The 22,242-nt window shown below is 40.5% G+C and overlaps 3 protein-coding genes across 9 annotated transcripts; 1 reads left to right on the top strand and 2 right to left on the bottom strand.

Annotated features, from left to right (window-relative positions):
• Positions 1-2,691: 2,691 nt before the first annotated feature.
• On the bottom strand, positions 2,692-8,085 carry fam167ab (family with sequence similarity 167 member Ab). 2 transcript variants are annotated; one of them, XM_026340815.1, is made up of 3 exons: positions 8,045-8,085; positions 4,989-5,549; positions 2,692-4,434 (listed from the first exon to the last, which is right to left on the bottom strand). In XM_026340815.1, the coding sequence occupies exons 2-3, from the start codon at positions 5,352-5,354 to the stop codon at positions 4,171-4,173; spliced, it is 630 nt and encodes a 209-aa protein (XP_026196600.1). In that variant the 5' UTR covers positions 5,355-5,549; positions 8,045-8,085; the 3' UTR covers positions 2,692-4,170. The 2 variants fall into 2 exon arrangements, with proteins under 2 accessions (XP_026196600.1, XP_026196599.1); XM_026340814.1 differs by lacking the exon at positions 8,045-8,085 and adding an exon at positions 5,658-5,781.
• Positions 8,086-9,381: 1,296 nt separating this feature from the next.
• On the bottom strand, positions 9,382-15,159 carry lca5 (lebercilin LCA5). Of its 6 annotated transcripts, none has more exons than XM_026341611.1 (10): positions 15,084-15,159; positions 14,245-14,342; positions 12,902-13,311; positions 12,379-12,620; positions 11,854-12,159; positions 11,591-11,728; positions 11,391-11,487; positions 11,103-11,239; positions 10,798-10,975; positions 9,382-10,717 (listed from the first exon to the last, which is right to left on the bottom strand). In XM_026341611.1, exons 3-10 carry the CDS (start codon positions 13,287-13,289, stop codon positions 9,795-9,797), a joined length of 2,409 nt encoding a protein of 802 aa, XP_026197396.1. In that variant the 5' UTR covers positions 13,290-13,311; positions 14,245-14,342; positions 15,084-15,159; the 3' UTR covers positions 9,382-9,794. The 6 variants fall into 6 exon arrangements, with proteins under 6 accessions (XP_026197396.1, XP_026197399.1, XP_026197395.1 ...); XM_026341614.1 differs by having other exon boundaries at positions 12,902-13,296; XM_026341610.1 differs by having other exon boundaries at positions 15,007-15,146.
• Positions 15,160-15,885: 726 nt separating this feature from the next.
• Positions 15,886-21,931, top strand: sh3bgrl2 (SH3 domain binding glutamate-rich protein like 2). Its single transcript, XM_026341616.1, has 4 exons — positions 15,886-16,108; positions 18,914-19,099; positions 19,558-19,638; positions 20,410-21,931. Exons 1-4 carry the CDS (start codon positions 16,064-16,066, stop codon positions 20,422-20,424), a joined length of 327 nt encoding a protein of 108 aa, XP_026197401.1. The 5' UTR covers positions 15,886-16,063; the 3' UTR covers positions 20,425-21,931.
• Positions 21,932-22,242: the final 311 nt, after the last annotated feature.

Below are 22,242 nucleotides of genomic sequence, written 5' to 3'. Positions count from 1 at the left end.
GGATTGGTGCAGAACTATAGGAGTGCATATACAGACTGGAACACAACACCTTGGGTTCGAATATCTACTTTGGCTTGAGATGCTGTCTGCCTCAAACAAAAGAATGAGGTAATCAAGAAGCCTGTGACCTCACAGAGCAAATACAGATTCTTTGTCCTCACACAGACTATTCAGCCGTTGCTTCATTGTTTTGGTACAGTACGAGGTTAAATAATTGTTCCTCACATGCTTTTGGTGTAATTGAACTGCGTCTGTTTTCTCACAGTACTTGGACGAGTCTTAATTGGCCGCCTGTAAATTCTCATCTTGATCCAATTTTAGACCAAACAGAGTGACTCATTACGGTACCTCGTTCAAATCCCATGCTTATTAAATAGATCAGTTGGTTTAATTAAGCCATTAAAGGATCACATGCTGTCTTATAATACGTTTGCCAATTATGTTTCCAGCAATGACTGATCCCCTACAGTGCCTCCATACCATGATTTACAAGGAAAAATCAGATGTGTTTATTACTTGTTCCAATGAGAAAACAGTTGTATTCAGCACAGGTGGTAGAAGTACACAAACTCAACACTCAAGTAGAGGTACCACGTCAAGAACATGGTTTGAAATGTACTCAAAGTACAAATACTCCTCCAATCAAACAGTTTTTTTTTGTTGTTGTTGATAAATGTCCAAATTTGTTCATCAAATTATTAAATGTAAAAATGACGACAAACAGCAACAACTAAAGCTGTTAAATAAATGTAGTGCAATGTTTCCCTTGAGTAAATATAGCTCTGGTAGTCAGGAATGAACATAATCATGTTCAGATTTTTAACCCAAATCATAAATATGAATGTTACAAAAAGCTATAATGACTATATTAACAGTGGATCATATGATTACTTGTATGTGAGTGACCTGTAGCTGTGCACTCAAAGGATGAAGCACCCGACTGTGCAGTTATTCTCAGTCCTACAGAGCTTTTTAAGCACATTGGAGCTCATTGTTTTTATTCACACTTACCACTGTCACGAAACATTATCTTAAGAGAGCAAGCTGTTGTTGCTGTATAGTGTGAAAAACAAGCTTAGCATGAAGTTAGTAGAACATGTGTGCATTTTGCAGCTATAGACAAGAAATCAGTGGAGGTCAGAAAGTTAAAGGAGGCTGAATATTGCTTTGCATTCATCATAAAGCTTAATCACTATTTAAAAAAAACAGTAAAGATCTATTCACTCGAAACTCCCACATTAAAGGCTTTGGTTTGAAAGCTATTTCAGCTCGTTCACGTGTTTAATATGTGTCCAGGAGTTGGCCCCAAGTGTTCCTCTGACGCTGTAAATCTATTTTCCAAGAACCAACACAGTAAGAATCAATATCTCCACACTCCGGGGGGGTTTATTGTGTGGTCAAGCTGACTGATTCAGCTCTTATTTCAACACCATTGAATATTAAGAGTGTCATTGCTTGTTAAAGATTTTCCAGTACATCCCTAATAGAGTGGTCACAGAAAACTTTGCCGACTCCTTTTGTTTATTGTGTTCTTCTCTGGGCTGTGGTGTTCTGGTCTTTAACCATCTCATTCTTACATTTACATTACATGCAGTTATTTGGCAGATGCTTTTATCTAAAGCGACTTACAAGTGAAGTACAAAGCAAGCAAAGCATTTAAGCCAGGGAGACGAACATTAAAGTAAAGTGCTCTAGAAAGAGCCGTTTCAGTTTCATGGGGCATAGCTGTGAGTGAGACAGCTCACAGCGTGAGGTGCAGTCCGGGATTCTCGCCAGCCTCAGGCGAAGGCTTTCACCTTGGTGAGGTTTGTACCAGTCGTTCGTGCTTGTTTTTGCAGCTCAGTCATGGTGAGAAGTGCGTCTCTGTGGTGTCACATCTGCTATATTACTGGAACAAAACAGCAGCTACATTAAGAACAAGAAAAAAGCTCTTGGTAGAGAAAGGAAGGAGAATTATTAACTGACTGCATCCCTCAATAAAAACTATAGAAAGTGCTCATATACCAGAATTTCCCTTAAAGTAGTTGCAGACCACACTGTCAAGTGATTTTTGTCCGAATCATCCTAAACCAGCCTCTTATTTAAATTCTCATCATGGCCTAATTTTGGCATCAGGACTGTAGCCACTGATACAGTATCTGGTCTTCATGGCTCAGCAGCAGAGATACTGCTTGATTTTATGCCTGTCAAGCCATTTTGTCATGCAAATGTGATGGTTTAGGCATGAAATTAATGAAATGACCCACTCCAGGGACAGCTCATGGCGAGAAACGGAATTTAAACAAGCGCAAACTGGTGCTTTTCTCTTTAATTGTTCTCGAATTTAAACACAGTTGCATTTGTATTATTTAACTGTAACAGTTTAAATATCACCAGTTCCTAGTGCTGTAAAGTACCCGACAATTAATAGTTTCTGATTCTGAATAGTAATAGTGATGAAACCACGGCGGCGTTTCTATCAAAAGGAGTTGTGGCTTTCAGAGAGGGTGAGCCCGCAGAAAGCTGGAGCTCATGCATAAAAATCTCAGGCTCAGCAAAGTCATTCATGAGATGCCACTTCAGGCCGCAAGGAGAGTAAATGAGAGGGACACGGGGATCAGCGAGTGGGTTCACTGACCCCCGTGTGCAAAAACCCGTGACCTCATGTTCATGTCTCCACACTGGACCCAACTGTTTTCACTTGTTCCTGTTGTCCTGTTAATAGTGCCTATGATAACAAGGACACGGCATATTCCAGTTAAATGTTTTGTTAAAAGCACTCAGCATCGTTAGAGGTCAACAGTAACATCACTGTGTGCCACTTCTGAGGGATCACGAGTTCAGAGTATCTAAGCTTTTTCATATGCTTCATTTCTCAGATCTTCCCAGGCTTCACTGAACCTCCTAATACACAGTTTGCTGATAAAAGACTCCCTTCTTATCCTGTGAGTGACAGGTTTTAAGTAGGAAAACATGGCCACTGGTGAGGTTTTGTTGTGATGACAGCAAATTAAAAGGTAATGAATCAAAACTCTTGATGGATGATTTATTTACAGTACACTTGGAGACAAAGTTGTAGTAATTTAGGGTATCACATTTTACTCCACCACTTTTAAGGTATGTTCCGTTCAATTATAGGTTTAGTAACGCAAGATCAAGTTGACATAGTTGTTTTGTTGCCAGGTGGCACTGTGCCTCTTTGTTCGACAGTGTAAGATATTGTTAGAGCAGAAAGCAAACAGCACAGAGAGAACAGTGATATCCTTTTTGTTATGTTTTTTTTAGTTGCCGTTGACTTCATAGGCTCACGTTTCAAATCCAATCCTACTAAATCTCATATCTAAAGAAACAAGTATCCGATAGAAGGCTCACAACAAGACCCATAAGATCACGTAATTGGATACATGCACTGTAGATATCCAGATGAGTTATTACAATTTAATGTTTATCCATGACGCTGACCAATGATTCTGTCTCAAACAGATCATTACACCTCAAAAAGCTGGAGCTCAACTATCAGATTAAAAGGCAAAGCTCCAACCAAGACTTCAAGACGTCCTCGTTTACAGAAACAAATTTCAGCAAAGAACTGGAAACTATAATGAGTTCCGCAACTAGTGCAAAAGGACGATCATTATAGAGAATAAGTCATTACTAGATCAGGGCATAATAAGACAGACTGTCTTGTGAAAGCACAAACATTTAGATTAGGATCCGGAACATTGAGTACTAATTCTATATATATAGAAAATATGCCTAAAGGTATCTTGTATATAAAAACCACAATAGTCCAAGCAAACAACCAAAGTATATAGAAATACACAGGGTACAAAATAATAGTATTGCTTTAGTTAAACTGCAAGTGACAGCCTGAAGGCCTAAAATCTTGAAGCTGCCATTATAGTTTATTGGCATAAACACATATGTACTCTCCCTGCTAAATAATATACATTACCTAAATTGGACTGTGACCATTTGAGCTCAATCAAAGGAAACATCTCATTGATTTGTGTGTGCTGACCCTCCTTTTTCTGTGCTTCTGATTACAGGGTGCATCCTCACAACGATGCGGTCACGATTGCAGCTCTATCTAATGCGTGTCACTGGCTGGCGTGTTGCACTGGAGGAAAGATAATACTAGACAAGCTGTTTTATTTTCAGCACTCTCCGGCTCAAGTGCGGTCACCGGCCTTAGCACAGCGAGAAACGGCGAGAGTTTATGTTCATCTTGGTGACGCCGATGAGTCTCAGTGGAGCCGAGAGGCCGAGGCCCGGGGTCACTGGGCACTCGCACAGCAGGTCGGACAACTCGTCCCGCTCCTCGAGACCAAACGTGGCATCGTTGAGCATCCTGCGATGCAGGTGGCACGTCTGCTCAATCTTCAGCTTGTTGATGTCGTTCCGGAGCCTCATGAGCTGCCTCGCCAGCTGCTGGTCCTGCAACCTCATGTCTGTCTGCAAAAAAACAACACTAAAATGAGTGGTAGCAAGTGTGATATCAGATTGTTTTCCTTCATTCAGCTCTTATTGTGTATCTAAGGCTAAAGAGAAAACCCACAGTGGGGCATAAACAAGTCTCTCAGCATAAGCTCTCTTGGCATTATCTCTTTGGTGTCCACTGTCTATGTGCAAACGTCTGTATAGAGATCCCAATCATATCTCTTGTTCACAGTCTTGTGTGTGACCACATATTGCAAGTGTGAGTCTGCTTCTGTCAGAGCCTCTTTGCGTGCTCGCTCCGAGCTCCTGAACTGCGACTGAATGTGCAGAGTAATTGAGCTGAAAATGAAACTGTCTAATGCATCTCGCTGAGACCCAATCAGTCACCACTGTGAATGGGGCTCTTCAGGACAGTAATTGGACATTGTGTGCATTGTTCAATTCTAATTAGCTAAATTATGACACAATGGTTCTTCAAAAAGTAAAATAATGTGTATTTTAATTTCAAGTGTCCAACTATATTCTTTTTTTCCAAGGGGGTCCAAAACAACTCTACAAGAAAATCTCACCAGTTCTCTCCGGAGCCAGCTGAGAGCTTCATCGACGTTGCCAAATCTTTTCAGTGCGTTTGACTGCAGTCGGCACTGAATCGCATCAGAGTTCACCGCGGTGTCTTTGGGTGCGACGACCTTCCCTCCAGTCTCGGCTTGGATTGCTCCTTTTACCGTTCCTGACTCTCTGAAGCGTTCTGCTTCCAGCCGGGCTTTCCATTCCAGGTATGAGGGTCTCCTGGTTTCCAGTCTTAATTTCTCTGCCAAGGCCTTCAAGTTCATGAGGTGATCATCAGTGGACAAATCCACGTCTTCTCCACATTCTGCTATTTCTGGGGCACCAGCCCTGTCCACCATGATTTGAGGAGGTGAGGGTACATCCATCCTGAATTGGTTAAATGCAAGAAGCTCCTCGAAAAAACGTGAAAATAAAAGTTAACAATATCTTCTTTTCATCGGTGGCCTCTTGCAAATAGCTATATACGTCACTTTCTGTCCTCCGCACTCACTTTCTCTGGTATTTGTCGGTGTTTAGACCTTTAAACAGTCCATTGGTGTCCTGGCAGATAGTCTTTACAACTGCAGAGAAGAGAAGAAGGCAGCTTTAACATTTGCTGACAATACTACTGCCAACCATGTAAAAATGATGAGACAAAACTGATGTGACACATGACAAAAAGGCTACACCTCAGCTTTGGCGTGACAGGCTCAGCTGTATAACTGGATCCATGACATCCACTTCAAAAATACTGAGTGATGATAACGTGTGATCCTGTGAGACTCAGTGAGATGGAGCATTTGGCGTCTTACATATCATTTAATAAAGGATCAGCAAACTGAGGGAACACACCTCCAGGATTTTCATTTAACAGGAACAAATCGTTTCCATGGCAACGACACAGGCTCTGTAAATGAATATGCAACTTTTGCACCTCCTGTCCTCAGGGATTATTGCCTGAACCAACCTGAAGTGGCAATGAATCACGTTTTTAAAATAACTTGATGCTGAAGATTATGGACATATATATATATAACCACACCTCATTAGACACAGGTACAAGTCTGTCTGCTTTAACACACTATTCAACAATCTGCATTTTATCTCCTTTGCAGTGAATGACAACAGGTGCTAGCTGACATTTGCACTGATCACAAACTACATCTGCGTCAGTTAAGCAGGTGGTACGACGTGAAAATGACTAAAGTTCACACGGGGACAAGAATGTCCCCGTGCAGAATTTCATGGTAACCTGTCAATTAGTTACCAAAATACCACAAATGTCAACCTCAGGGTGCTTAAGCAAAAGTCAGTAATCTTACACCTACTTCAATCCAATTAGGTGTTGGTATATAGTCCATTTTTGAGTCTGGAGGCACACTGGAAAAGTCTAACTCAGGAAATAAAGTCTAAATCTTTAAAGCAGCCAACAGTGGCAACAAAAGCAGACTTTCTGCCGTGTCCTCTTACAAAGTCTTCAAGCACTCAATAAATGGTTCGCACTAAGTTATTCCATAATGGGCACAGCAGACCAGCAGTGAAGTCATTGCCCTTGTATCTAATGATAGGCTTGGCTTTTTTTCAGGGTAATGTAGACCTCTGGCTGTGCAGAGTAGCCGACTTATGAATGCCTGAGAACGGATCCTCTCCTTATTCTCTACAGGAATCAGTGTGTCTCCAGAGGCCAATCCAGGAGGAAAATCCATGCTATATGCATTTTTAAAGACCATGTATGCACAGTAAAGATTGAAAAGGAAACTGCAGCGTTAAGAGGTTAGGGTTAGGAAAATGTGAAACGTGTGTGTACAAATATTACAAAGCAACTGTAATGACAGGAAACCCCCCCAAACCAGCCTCTTGTTGGTTGCTTGATCATTTAAGGGGCACTTTTGGTGAATGTGGACACTTTAGACCAGCAGGGATGCTTTGTCTTAGAGAAGCCAAGATGTAAATCCTGAATATCAAATGTTGTCTGGGTCAAATAAAACACTTAAGGAAAACAGCACTTATCACCATTATCCAAATGTCCTTACTGGCATCCAAAAAAAACCCCATCACCCCTACATTCCTCTGGTTTCAGGACTGTAGAAGTTGATTGTTCAGCAACATCCAGTTGCAGTGTTGCCACACCAATAAAATGTATTTGGTGGTGGTGCACGTTGAGATGCCAAAACCTCATCTGGCTAAAAGGGTTTAGGAAGCCTGGCTCTCCTGTCTGGAAAATGCAGACATGTCTGTGCAGCAAACATGACCGCAGCAGAATAACTAATCAGGCTTTAATGTATAATGTATCTCACTAATCTATAGCACAACCGGCCTCTGACTCATTCCAGTGCAGACGTACTGAATTTCAATCTGCTGCGTTTTCATGCTTACATGAGATCATTTCTCTAGAAATCTTTGAGAGAATCATGAGTTAACTCAAAGAGATGCACAAACGCTTTACATAAAGATAATAATAACGTACTGTACTGAGGCGTATTGGGTTCCTTTGGTCTAACGAAAGAAACTCAATAAAACAGAGTGTCATAAATAGCACGATCAAACAGTTCTTGTATAGTCGTGTAGATTCAGAAAAGGAGGTTTCATGTCAATTAAAACAACATTTGAAGAAGTTAAAATATCTCCTTCTTTCCTTTGCATGCTTACACAAATAATAATCTAATATGATTTTTGATTTACTCTCCAGTTATGTCAGTATAAGTCTCACTCTATATTAAAACAATATAAAAATCAAAACATGCAAACATGCAAAACATTCAACATGCCATTTCTGAGCGTTTTCTTGAACCTGTTGAATGTTTTTCATGAATCCTCACAGTGTTTTCATCCTTTTAACAGACAACACTAGTAGCTTGTCTTATTCTCTTCTTCAATAATAACTTAGCCATAGCCCATCAAACGGAGACTACAGGAATATAAACTCGTGTCAAAGTCGTGTTTGATCTCCATCTCTGTTCCACATTGCCGGTTAAATTCTCTCCTGCGTGTCAAAGATCGCTGCCACATTGAAGGTTACATCAGCTGCCGGCGTCACGTCAGGTACAGAGACACAGTCCGCGTCCGGCTCGTTTACCTGCGGTGAAGAGTCCGGCGGCTCCCTGAGTCCAGGCGGGCGGTGACGGCGAAGACACCTCTCTCCTGCTCGGTCCACTTGTTTTTGAGCAGTGAGCTGCCGGAGGAGGGGCGGGGAGGTTGCGTCAGGTTCTGGTTGCTTGGAGACGTCCCGGGAATCCCTGCCAGAGTTCCCGCCACACGACTGTCGATAATAACTCATCGATAATCAATAACCAGCGGACAGCTCCAGTCTTACTATCGTTTATTTCCATTCAACAAAATACGACATCAACTGAAGGGTAAGTACAAAATAGAAAAGAAAAAAACGAATCTGAACTAGTGATAACTTCATAATTCTCAATAAGTCTAATATATTCTGAAAGAATAAATACAAAATGGTAGAAATCTGTAAGAATGTGCAACTAGACTAAGAGTTGTTATGCTCTGTGTTGAATTTAACAAACACTAATAAATAGAGACAATAACAGAACATTATATTTTTTAGTTAATATTATTGGAACATTGTTGTTGCTGATAATTGTTCATTTAAATACAAAACATATCTAAATACAAAAGTATGTTCAATTCATTTCACACGGTACAAACACAGCTACCCTACCTCTCCATCAGCTTATTACTAATTATTTATTTTAGTATATTTAGGCCTGCTGGAGCAGCAGCATCACAGAGAGGGAGAGGAAGAAGCTGGACAAAGTAATCAAGAAGTCCAGCTCTGTCCTGGGCTGTCCCTTGGACTCAGTGCGAGAGGTGGGTGAGAGAAGGGTCCTGGCAAAACTGACATCCATGCTGGACCACGAGTCTCACCCACTGCAGGACGCCCTGTCTGCTCTGGGGAGCAGCTTCAGTGACAGACTGATCCACCCTCGCTGTGCGAAGGAGAGATTACGCAGATCTTTTCTCCCTGCTGCAGTCAGACTGTACAATGAACACTGCTGATACTCATATTACACCTGGACAATAATCATAAACCAACTTACACAATGTACATTTTCAATACTGCCATCTAGTAATATCCATATACTGTACATACTCATACTGCTACATATACTGTACTTACATGTATATATTTTATTTATTACTGAACTGTTTATACTGTCAGGTTTCATAGCCTATTTATCTCGGACTGTGCCAGTTTAGTATTTCGTCTCCTTTGGTCAGACTGTCTTTCTGACACTCTAGTATTTAAGTTGTTGTAAAAATGCAATTTCCCCATTGTGGGACTAATAAAGGTTTTCTTATATGACATCAACATCCCTCTTTGTGGTGAAAGACATTTTCAGACTACAACTCAAGGTAGCCTGTAAAAAGTAAACTATCAACTGTGTTTAACTGGCATGGACTTGAAAGGTCGTCTATAGCTTTAACTTTTCCCTGCAATGTTTGTACTTGAAAGATATACAGAAAATGTAGGATCCCTAACTAATCAACGACTAAGAGCCCTTTTTTAATTTGAAATATATGGTAAAGCACTAAAATGTGAAATGCAAGGAATTGTGACTTGCAATCAAAATCTTGGGATATTACAAATACACACTTTCTACACAAAGAAACATAACAATAATGTTTTTATAGTCGTGTAGTGTTTACATAATGTTTATTTTTGCTTCTGTGTATTTTTCTGTTGTCAATGTCCAATTGTTACTGAGAGATATGTTCACACCTGCATTCCATCTATTACATTTCTGTATTCAACTCACAATGTCTGATTTTATGGCTGTGAAACGGACTAACTCTGGTTTAAGCTGCTGTCATAATGTCAGTTCTTCTATGTCATCATCAAATGAGTTGATGGCTCGGATGGCAGGTCTGCTCTCTGCTACATGTAAGGTGCTTCGAGAGGATGCTGGAGGGGTAGAGGACCCTGAGTTAAAGCTGAGCAGTCCCTCCCTTCTTGAACGTACTCCATTTGTAGTTGGAGGACTACTGAGGACCTCCATTTTACTGGAGGTGTTCAAGCTGTCACCTGCAGGCATGGCCAGGGCACCAAACAGCTGCTGCATGAGGCTAGACTTCCTGTCCGTTTCCATTCCCTTTTCTGTTTCCTTTTCCTTCTCTGTCTCCAACCCTCTGAGACTAAAAACACCTATTGCTTCTAATGCAGAGTCCCTGTCCTCTTTGGGCGGAGGTGGAGGGAACCCAGAGGAGCCTCGTGAAGCTGAATGTGCAAAAGAGGGTGCGTAGCTTCCAAATGCCAAGTCGTTACTGGAGATTTGGGTACGAAGTGCTCTTCTTCCTATTCCAGTGGTAACAGCTCCACCCTCTGTGCCTGGTCTTCTCCTTCCACCTTCTCTGCTTCCAGCTCCAGTACGCAAACTGGCTGACTCTTCTGATTCTGTGAGGTTAAATATTGAAGAGTTATGGTTCCTCTGCTCAGGTGGACGTGGAGAAAAATGGTCCCCAGTATCATTACTAGACTCAGAAGGATCTGACCCAACACACATTGAATCCTGCACTCCCTGGTTCTGACGGTCTATTTCGAGCATTTTAGCCAGCAGCTGATCTTTTTTGCGACGGGCTTCCTCTGCTGCTTGCTGATTGACCAGAGCCTCTTGGTTCCATCTCGCCACCTCCTCCTGGACACGACCATGTTTCTTCTTGTTTTCTTCATCTTCCTGATTCAGTAAGGAATTTGTCTTCATTCTGTCTTGCTCCCCCATTTTATTCTCCCAACCTGTGTAGACAAAGTAAAATTAACTTATGTTCCTTTTCACTGATGTAGGCAATAAGTTTGTGTAGGTATGTTCTTCTTACCATCTTTTAGTCTATTTGCCTTCTCTTCAAACACATTCAGCTCCTGGCTGAGTTGCAGTTTCTCTTCTTTCTCAAGCTTTTTACCCTTTGCTAAGTCCTTCTCATTGTCTCTCATCTTCTCCTGTTTTTGGTTTTGATACCTGTCTGTTTCTTCCTGTCTGTCCACTCTGCCAAGCTCCTTTTGACAGAAATTGATTTGAGAGAAATAGATACAACAGGTGAACAACAGAACAATTACAGTGACAGGCTGCATCAACCCAAAGATTAAATGTGGATACCGAAAAGGTGAGAGGAAGACAGTTTACCTTGAGTGACAGGTATTCATCAGGTGGTTGCTCACTGTACTCAGTGGCATCTGTGATGGCAGGGGGAGGTGTGGGGAAATCCAGACTTGACATCCTGTTTTCAGTCTGCACTGCCTTGGTACTGTTCCTGCTGGGTACTAGACAAAAAATATTATTATTATTATTATCAATTTTACACTTATTCTTAACCATACTTACATTAATATCTATTAAATGTCAACAGGCAGAAAAACTGAATGATAATAGTTGGGAAAATTATGATGAAACCAACAAACAATTAGGTCTTACCTTTCCGCTTTATGCAGCTGTCAGTATCTTTTCTTTGTGAACCTTTCAACATGCGATTGGCGTAGATGTTCTTGGCATCTAGTTCTCTCTCCTTCTCCTGGCACAATTTAATTTTCATACAATGAGCAAGCTGCTTTTTATGCAAACAACAGGACTGTTTGTTTCTGTGGCTATTTAAAGTGTCTTTTGTGCTCATGCACCTTTAGTTTATTGGCCAGTCGTTCCAGCTCTTCCTGCAGAGTTCTGATCTCATCCTGGGCACTGATGGTTTTCTTCCTTTCTGCAGCCAGCTGTCGCTGATAGCTGCTGTTGCTCAGCTCCATGCTACGCTCCAGCTCCTTCAAATTACACAGGAAAACATGAAATTTATATAAAGCAGATCTAATTTTAAAAAATCAGTAGTAATGAAAAACAGGAGAAATAAATGTGCCAAATATTTGCAAAGACTGGCTTCAGTAAAAACCTTAATCTTGTGTTCTGCCTCTTGGGCCCGTGTCTTCTCTTCGTCCAGCCTGCGGCTTAGTTCATCTCTAGTTCCTAACTCTTGCTGGTCAACGAGCTTCTTCAGTCGGACGATGGTCACCTGACTCCTCTGCAATTGCTCCTCACTGTCTTTTAAACGCCGCTCAGCTGCCCGCTCCCGCTCTTGAGTGCGTCTGAGCCGTTCACGCAGCACATGGGTCTCATTGGAGTGGCGAGAAAGCAGCTGAGAAATCTCGCTTTCTGTGTCATCGTAGCGCTGCAGGGCTTTCTCTTGGCGCACCTGAAGCTGCAGCATGGAAAATAATACAATAATAATTTATAACTATTTTAGGGGACCACAGATGTTAAATTGAGAAGAAATTTTTCAAAAAATGTATGACAGATATTCCGGAAAAAAGATGAGTTTATATTATACAACATTAATAATAGCTGCTAAGAGATGATACTGTGTGTCTAGACTTGCTTCATACAATGAATCCAAAATTTACTCTAGGCCTACACATACCTGTCTGAGAATGCGATTTTCCTTCTGCAGCTCATCAGTACGCTGTTGAAGTTCAGCGAGAGAATTACGAAGTTCATTGATCTTAAGCAGGCGGGCTGAAAGCATACGCTTAGTCACCAGGTCCAGGTCTTTGGGTGGTGTGGACTCTTTGCTCTGTGACTGTCCTCCCCTACGATGCTGTTGGTTTAGCCGTTGACCACCTGGACGCTGTGGGCGGGACACACCCCGTCGCCCTAAACCACCTACAAGAAGAACAAATAGAAATGGTGTAGAACTTATTTAAAGATAATAACAATAAACACTTTTACAGGGAACTACTTAAACACATCCCTTAATGAATAGTAAATATAATTTAAGGATGGAACTTAATAAGAAATAATAGCCTGACGGAGTTAAAAACTGATGGTGAAAATTGCTATGAAATCTTATCCTCATCTTATCCCCCACATTTATAGCAATCCTCATGTTAAAATCTGCCCTACACTGCCATCACCTGGACATACACTTTAAATGTTATACATACTTGTTTTGTGTAGGGGGCTGCTAGAAATTCTCTTGGCCCGGACCTCTCTTTGAGGAGTAGGAGATGGAGTCCGGGAATGTGAATATGGTGAGAGTGAGCGCTCTGGAGACTCATTCTCATAGTCCTCTGAATAAAAAGATCCACCACTTCTCCGTCCCTCTCTGTCTGATAAGTGGTCCCGATCAGGATCTGAATTCCAGGTTTGCGTTTTCGATCTACCCTCAAAGGTGTCTTTTTCCCCTTCATCTGTGTTCTTGTCCTGGAATTTCTTTTTGTGTTTTTGGAAGGACGATGCATGAGAATTTGTCCTTGTACTCCGGAGGGATTGACGACTTAGATCAGCATCCCGGTTGTCTTTGTACAGGTCAGAGGCAATTTCAGATTCCATGTTCTCACTTTGAGAAGAAATGCTGTGTTAAATTTAAACACAAAAAGCGGAAAAGAAACACATATCACCATTTGAATTACAACAGGATTTTTCAGAGTTTCAATGTAAAATTTTACTTTCTTGTACAGGATGTACCTTACTTGATTTAACAGGCTTACATTAGAGTTGTCGTGGTAAACTGACCTCAACTTTTGTACTGTGCAAAAGGAAAATTCTCAGAATTCATCCAAAACTGTACCAAGGAGCTAGCCCAATTTGTATCTCTCAGGTTTTCCGTATTGTGTACCTTGGTCACTAAGCGACAACACACATGAGGTGGAATTTTCCATTAGGCTTAATGATGTATGATATCACTATTCCACATCAATGCTGCTACATACAAAATACTACTTTGGCCCTGTCTGCCTTAGTGAGTCATTAACATATTAAACATTATTTGTGAGTATAAGTAGATGAACATTTACACACATATTCACCAAATGTAGAAATAAAGTGTTGTGCATTTCGTAAACATACTGTACATTATTTTAGGTGAACTTCTGTGTAATGTTTTTTCTACTGTCAATTCTTGGTGTAATCTTTGTAATTCTTTGTGTGTGCACTGTAAGTATTTAAACAGTTTGAAGAAGAAACCCATAATTTCAACCTAACACTAAATAGCAAGCTGGCTCCTTAATATTTGTGTTAATGGTATATAAAGGTCATGCAGTCATCTGGTCCTTTCATCCATCCTGACAATAATAGAATCACTTGATGGGCAAGTATCTATGGCAACACCAGCACACACAGTTGCATCACCGAGTAATGTAAGCAGGATAGAAGGTCTTACAATGGAACAAACTGAATAAGATGTTAACATTTCTTTAATTGTATTTTTAAATTATGCTTATTTTGTACATCTGGACAGATTTTAACAGATTTGTCTTATAATTTGCCCCAGTATTTAAGCACTCACCACAATCATCCTTCTCAGTCACCTCTTCTGTATTCATCTCATCTTCTACTTCATCCTGATCAGCACTGTATCTGACTGTCTCCAGGTCCCTGGTGATACTGTTACAATAGAAGATTGTTTTTAGTTACCTCAGGTACAAATAAATTGGTTTCTTTCTAGTGCTAACAGCGGTACCTACAGCGTTATACAAAGAACACAAAGAAAAGGGATTAAAGTGGTCGTCTGCGGTTGACAGGACGCATTGTTAACGTTACCTGTCAAATGAGAGCAGTAAAGCCAGGCAGCACACGTCTCCATATACTTCCTACGAGCAGCATTATCAAACAGACGCGCATAAAAGAAGAAAGTAAACGATGAATCAAGCAAAGTTCAGCATGCTGACAACGGCAAACATGAGCTAATCTCAAAGGAGTCCAGGAAATGTGTGGGGTTAGTGACAGCTTGCTCATCGTCGGGGTTTCATTTTTACTAGCTAACGTTACGTGATTAACGTTACGTTAGCATGGCAACATGAAACCACCATCAACAGGTAACACTTAGTTAGAAGTTGGGGGTTTTTCTCACACAAACTCGCCTGTTTCCACGTCTAGTTAAAAAGAAATTGCTGGTGCTGTATGGTTTAAACTAATGTCTGTAACAACACCAGCTTCTTGTTTACATTCGACTGGCTAAGATTAGCTGCAAATACTAGCTATCAAGCTAGCCTTAACTTTAGCTAACTACTGTAGCTACCATTACCATTTATAAAGACATGGACATTACATTTAAATGCGTCGTCCTGTAGTTATGCACAGCAAAACGGTACGAAGTGTTCCTAGCAGTCGGAATCGATGAGATACCATTTTTTCAGTCCACGCCTTGAGGTTTGCTCCAGATCAGCCGCTGACACCGTACCATGGCAACCGGAGCACTCCCTGCTATGACACCAGTTTACCACAGGGGGCGCTGTAATACATGTGACGTTAGTGTGGAGAGCTACGGTGACGACAAAACAGCCGCCGAGTTGTTTTTCTTATTATTATTCTTATTTGTGCGATATGTGTGAAGGCACAATGTCTACTTCTTCAACGCCAGCATATGAGTGCATTGCTAGATACATGCACATTATCATCCTTCTTACAGATATAAATAACAAAATATACACGGGCAGGGCGAGTTTATTGGTATAGTATAAATCTTAAACACAGTCAATTCAGTGTGATTACCAGTGTGTGATTAAAATAAAACCATGTCAAGATGTCACAGTTATGTAGATAATCACATTTCTCTCTCCCAGGCCCATCTTCCTTTCTTTAAGCGTCTACCTGAAACTAGTTTTGGTTGATGCCTTCGTCAAGTTACCAGACATATCGGTGAATGAAACAGACTTAGGAAGGAAGTGTTATTCTTTTCAAAATAAATAGACAAAAATCATTTGAGTGTCTACATAACATCGTATCACGTAGACATTTTATAGAATAAAAACACAAATATAATCTCTTTATTAGGCAGCGTGAAATAATGTACTTAGTTACAACTTTAGTCTATATTAAGGTGGATTTGGGTTTTCCACACGAAAACAAACGAGTGTTGTTGTTTGACTGTTTTTATTGTGAAGGTCATGAGCGGAAGTCCTTGTTTATTATTCGCCTGCCTCGACTGAGTTAGCAGGAGCGCACGATGTTTGATTATCATGGCTCACTTCAAATATTGCAGACGCTCGTATTCTGTCATCTAAAGTGTGAAGTCAGTCAGTCTTTAGCTGTAATCTGAGGAGAAAACGGGACTCGCTGCCACCTCGTAGTTTGTTGTCGACTGTCTCTCGTTAATTGGGATTAAAATGGTCATCAAGGTTTACATCGCCTCCTCCACCGGCTCTGTCGCGGTGAGTGTTTATTGCACTCAGACGTGTTTGACAGGTGCATTAAAATGACGCATGCATGTGAAAACCCACGTTTAAATCTGTATTCTTGCTGTTGAATGGCGCTTATTTTAATTATGTAACGGGACAGGGAGTTCTCTCATCTGCTCCAGACTGTGCACGGCCAGTAAAAGTATCAGCGCCATTCAGACAGGTAGGAAGGCCGCTCAGTAACTAAGATGCACATTGCAATAGGGAGAGTTCATGTCGTGGTCTGTGCATTGCATCTATCAAATCAGCCTGTTGATTTCTGCAATTTGTATTATGTATTATTATGTAGGCAACGTCTTGCAACCCAACCTGTGTCCAAAGAGAGGCTCAGTGGAAACAACGTGTTGGGTGTGCAAATAAGCCATTAGTGATCCATTTGCACTCCCTCACATTGTATTTATTGTAGGTATGCTATATATGAATACATACTGTAGCTACATGGTTAAAGTTATAAGCTTCAGAGACAATGTGTTCCTTAGAGATGTGTCTGATTTACTGTGAAACCGTCAGCGGCAGCAGTAGGAGTGTACACCCTAGGAACTATTAGTCTTCCCTTTTTAGTAGCTTTATTCTTACCTACATTAAATACCAGTGCCCTTTGAGGCCACCTCTTTACCAGTGAACATTTAGAGATGTTCCTTTGAATTTGTTTAGCCCCTGAGCAGTTCTAGGAGGTACAGCTCCTACTTGTAGGGTCTCTTGGGATCAACAGACATATGCCACAGAAAGATTCCAGCTGATACTGAGTTTGTGCAGAAAACTATCAAACAACACTCTTGCTTGGATGCTTAAAGTCTTAGGTAATGGGACAAATGAGTAATATATTTATTTTATCATGCTTCGTGTTGGTGGAAGAAGGCAGCACAATCTTTGACTGTTTACAAGAGAGTTATTTTTAACTCCGTGACACATACATTCAAAACACACAGACTTTGTTTCTCACACACACAAAGCACAGCCAAGCACAGACTACTGGGGTCAGATGTGTTAGTTGTTGAGCTCATGTGAATGTAATTCACTCTGAATGCTTTTGAGTTGCAAGCAATTGAATAAAAGGGAGAGGTGGGAGTGAATCTGTCAGCAGAGTTGAAGTGTGTGTAGAAAAACAAATGGACTGAAAGGGAGGAAATGATAATAGTGTGAGGCCAGTAATCTGGAAAATACATGCATGCAACAAATGCAGGAATATATACTATAAGCAGAAGAAGATTAACTTAAAGGAAAAGGTATTATTAAAAACACAGAAGTGTCCTCATGAAAAGAGCTGTTCACAGATTTACAACTGCAGATTAGTAGGGCGGAAATTATCAGCACGGAATGAGAAAAGAGCAAATTAGGTTATCCCCCACTTCTCCATGTTGTTGATGTGTGTTGGCTTTAATATCATCAGATTTTACTTTTGATAATTTCCATTTTACTAATCGTTTACAAGAAAGGTAATTCCCTCCCGACATACACCGTGCACGTTGAAAATCCATTTTGGAGGTAATGTGAAGTCCATTTTTAAAACCACTCTTTTGTTGTCCAGGCTGTTAATATATTAGTATTTGAATATTATTCTTCTGTTAGAACCCCTCCCCTCCCCCCCTTGTGTGTGTGAACAATGGATTACTTCTTTCTTAACCTTTAACTAATCCCTACATTTCACAAACGGCTTTCAAACAATGCATGTTTACGCATATACTGTAATTTGAGTGTTTGTATGTCTTTAATCCACACACACACACACACACACATTAATCCATCTCCTGGAAAACACACTCACCCTTACTGGGGGCACCTCTTTCATTATTTAAACTGATGTTGTCTGCCTTTCAGCTTAGGGGTAGGTTGAGTCATTCACTCTATACTAAGTTGTTCACCAACAGCGTAATATACTGCCACAACAAACCTAGCCTTTTTGTCTTTAAAGTCATTATTCTTTTCAGTCATTTACCTTCCTGTAGGCTTGAAGGGTCCAGATTAAACTGTTTTCTAGTCAGACACAGAAAATCATTTACAGAGACTCAACAGTTTATGTAGACTTGTTTGGGTGTGTGTCTATAACAGACCTTACTGTGTAAAAGATAAAACAATAACCTCATTGTGGCCCTGATCATCCCTTGTAAATTCATTCTCCATCAAAGACAGTGCACTGCATAATAAACAATAGTATTTATCCCCTGTCTTACTTGTTCACACTGTGTAATCTGCCTTTTGTGATGCTAATGAAGATTGAAGCATAATTATTAGAAGAATCTGAGTCACCATAGATGGAATGCTTTAATTTAATTTGCAATCTATAACAAATTACAGATGGATTGGAAAGAATTGATATACAAAAACTACATTTATAAACATTACAAGCCAGATGTGAATAGAACAAAGTGAAAGGATAACTTTCACTGATCAGTACGATCTAGTGTAAACTACGGTCTTCTCTGAGTTCTTCTAAATGTGGTTGATGTGATATAAAATTCAAGACATACTGTAAGAGAAGGATGTCAGCTTTCAGATTCCAAACCTAATCTTCTCCACTAATCAATAATCCTTCTTAATGTTGCTATTAACAATGCAGTCACTGTGCAGTGATGTGTGTGTCTGTGTGCTCTGGTTCAGAGGCTATCAGTTTATTAAACCCAACCACCAGCAGTATACAGAGACATGGAGAAGATGTACATACATGCTGTACATGTAGTGATGAGCTGCACTTTCTGCGTATCAAAAGTGTATAATCTAAAATGTCCAAACCTTTCTTCACCCTCTTCATTTCATTTCTTCATTTTTGTCTACTCAAAGGTGAAAAAGCATCAGCAGGCAGTGGTTGGCTTCCTGGAGGCCAATCGAATCAACTTCCAGGAAATAGATATCACCATGCTAGAGGAGCAGAGGCTCTGGATGTATCGCAACATCCCCAGAGACAAGCTACCAGAGAAAGGCAACCCGCTGCCTCCGCAGATCTTCAATGATGATCGCTACTGTGGGGTATGACAGTTGTCAGTTTAGACCAGTGACGCCTTCCTGCACACTTAGAGCGTTGTTCTTTGCAGTTCTAATATTCATTTGTTTGGAGGTTAGGGGTGCTGGAGTTATTGTTTCACACTAAACTGCATGTCGTTATGTATCACCAGTATCAGTCCTACCAATCCAAGGTTGAGCTAACCATACTAGCAAATGAGTTTGACCAGTTGGAGCTTGTCAGTTTACGTCCTCCACTGAGATTGCACACTACTCTGTAATCCTGTCGTAATCCAGTTTCACAGATAGGGAAGATTATCTGCTCTCCCTGCCATCACTCTTGCTTGCCTGGGCAATCCAATGTTGCTCTGCAATGTGTGGTCACTGAATAATATTAAAGAATTGTTTGTCAGCAATGTTTACAATTGTCAAACAGGTAGATATTATAAAACACTGAGCATGCTCATTTTTGTCCTTCCCCTTAGGACTATGAAGACTTCTTCCAATCAAAAGAGAACAACACTGTGTTTGCATTCCTTGGGCTCAGTTCCCAACCTTCAGTGAAAGTAAGTGACTACACACACACACACACACACACACACACACACACACACACACACACACACACACACACACATACAGAGATGGTGCTGTTTAAATTGTACAAGATTTCCTGTCAGTCTCATCTTCATCAAACACTAAACCCTGTATCATCCTTCCATAGTGCTGAAACAGCAGCACTAGTTCTGCAAAGAGCCTATAAAAACATTTGATTTATGAGCTGTTGGTATTTCATCAAACTGTTTTGGTAAGGAGAACAGCCAGTATATAGACTCTGTGGGCCTCCTTCTCCTCCCTTCAATCTGTTACAAATATCGAGATTTAACCACCATGTCTCACCAAGACATTTATAATCATTTAGATAATCATAGTTTCTAACCGTAGATGGACAGAGTTCATCTTAGCACTTGGATGATCAGCAAAACAAATACAATACAAAGCGCAGCTCAGTGGTGCAGTACAAATTACAGAGCTTACTCCATTTATCACTAGCAATATTTATTTGATTTTCCTCCAATCACATAATTCTTCTGTCCCTCCTGTAGAGGCTAATTGGATAACTGAGTTAGAGAAGATCTGATTATATGTAAGAAAGCAGATGCATTCATTCAACTCCAGAGTTTCATGTTTAGCAGACAATATCTGGCTATGTAGGTAGCCTATACAACATTTGGTTTAGTAAATCTAAGATTTAGAGGACACAAAGTGTGACATAATGAAATAAACAAATAGATAAAACACAACCTGCTTTACTTTTTTTTCCTCACTCTTTCCAGGATTCTGAGTCGTAGATCAAACAACTGGTGTGTGCCATCCAGGGGACCTTAAAAATCTGAAGACAAAAACTGCATCTCCTCCTTACCCATGATCCTCCTGCTATGATGCCAGCAATTTGCCAAACACCCATGGGTTGCACCTACATGACCTCTTCTGATTTTAAAAAGTCTTTAAAACAACATTCCACTTTCCCTTAAGCCTCCACAAGTGTCTAATTCCCAAGTAGCCACAGATGCTTTATCACAGAAGAAGGGGATTCACTTTGTAAAGGATGCATTTGTGGTCCTTTTTTCCTGTTTAACACACTGTGACAGCAAACACTGTTTAAAAATGCAGTAGCATAAACACTAAACTCTGTGCAAACTAAAACAAAATGTAGCAGCGTCTGCACAAGTACACCGTCTGGTTTGGGTCAGTCTACAATGCAGTGGATGAGGAAGAAGTTTTTAGTTGCGGCACATACAGTGTCACATGAATATACAACTGTTTTGTGTGCGATTGTGCGATTTTGTGTGTGTGAATGTGTGTGTCTGCCTCGCATGTCTCTGTCTCAGTCAGCAGCTGTTAATGAAGGCTGTGTTAAGTGAAGTGGCGCTCAGAAGGAGTGCTTAATGTAACCTGAAACAGCCTGAGGCCTATTTACTTTGTGTGTGTGCGCGTGTGTGTACACATACGCACACATAGATGCTTCTCCAGAGGTGCCAGTGACACTTCACTTTACAAACACAAAGCAAATGAGACCAATTGCCATGCATACTTATATAAGGGATAACATATAACGTATATCAGTGCCAGTTTGTCATCACTGTCATAAAATACAATACACCTTGTTCTTAAATCATACAACTCCCAAACTAGTGTGACCAGAGGACAGAGTTTTTGGAAAATAATAGTGCTCTGAGGCTGGGTGGAATAATCCATGTCACTCAAAACAGTATGTGTCAGGTGTTTTCCCTGGATTTGTTGACAAAACATAGATTATCACCAGCTTTATTCTTCTACATAAAGCATTACAACAATCAATCACATGAGCTGCAAGAGTACAGATTTTACCATTACTCAGGATTTCCTGTGCATGCCTCTTCTCTGTGTTTCCAAAAGTAAACAGATGCTGAAATGCACGAAAAATACTTACTGTGCGTTTTACAAATTTCGAAAGAACACCGATTGACACATTTACTGAATAACTTACATGAACTCGGGTTTCCTGCATGAACAACACTAATGTATCTTCCTGTACTAGAACCACTGCTTGGTTTCCTTCTGTTTACACGCGAAAGACACAGCTAATGTTTACGAGCTATCTTTCCCTAAATGTCATGCCATATTGCGAAAAGATAATGTCATTTCAAATCAAACACAGGGCATCACAATGCCACCACTTACACTGACAACATTCCTGTTTTGCTTACATGTATCCTCATTTATTGTCAAGTCGTGTAATGACTGTTGTAATTTTTTGTAAATGCGTATAGGTTGGAACACAATCTGACTAAACGACCTTTGTGCAATACCTCTCTACTTGGGATTCTGCTTGTGGTTTATTTTGGAATTATGTTTGTAATAGGCTTCTGAAAATAATAATGACACATTACTGTATGTTGATTTCTGCACAGCAAAGCACAATACAGCTAAGTTATAATTGTTGAATTAATACAGCTACACACTTAGTTTATTCTTTGCATCTCAGTGAGTCTAATCTAGACAATAGGAACAACTTTGAAAGTTCTAAAGCAGAGACTAAGTGTAAGGCATTAGTGACTAATGAATGATGGTGAGCTGCTGATCAGACGGATAACTAGTGGACAGGAACAGAAACACTGCAGTGGCAG

The sequence above is a fragment of the Anabas testudineus genome, chromosome 24, assembly GCF_900324465.2.
Source record: "Anabas testudineus chromosome 24, fAnaTes1.2, whole genome shotgun sequence".
Taxonomy (NCBI): Eukaryota; Metazoa; Chordata; class Actinopteri; order Anabantiformes; family Anabantidae; genus Anabas; species Anabas testudineus.
The sequence above is the reverse complement of the archived record's forward strand: the minus strand, read 5'-3'. Positions and strand labels throughout refer to the sequence as shown.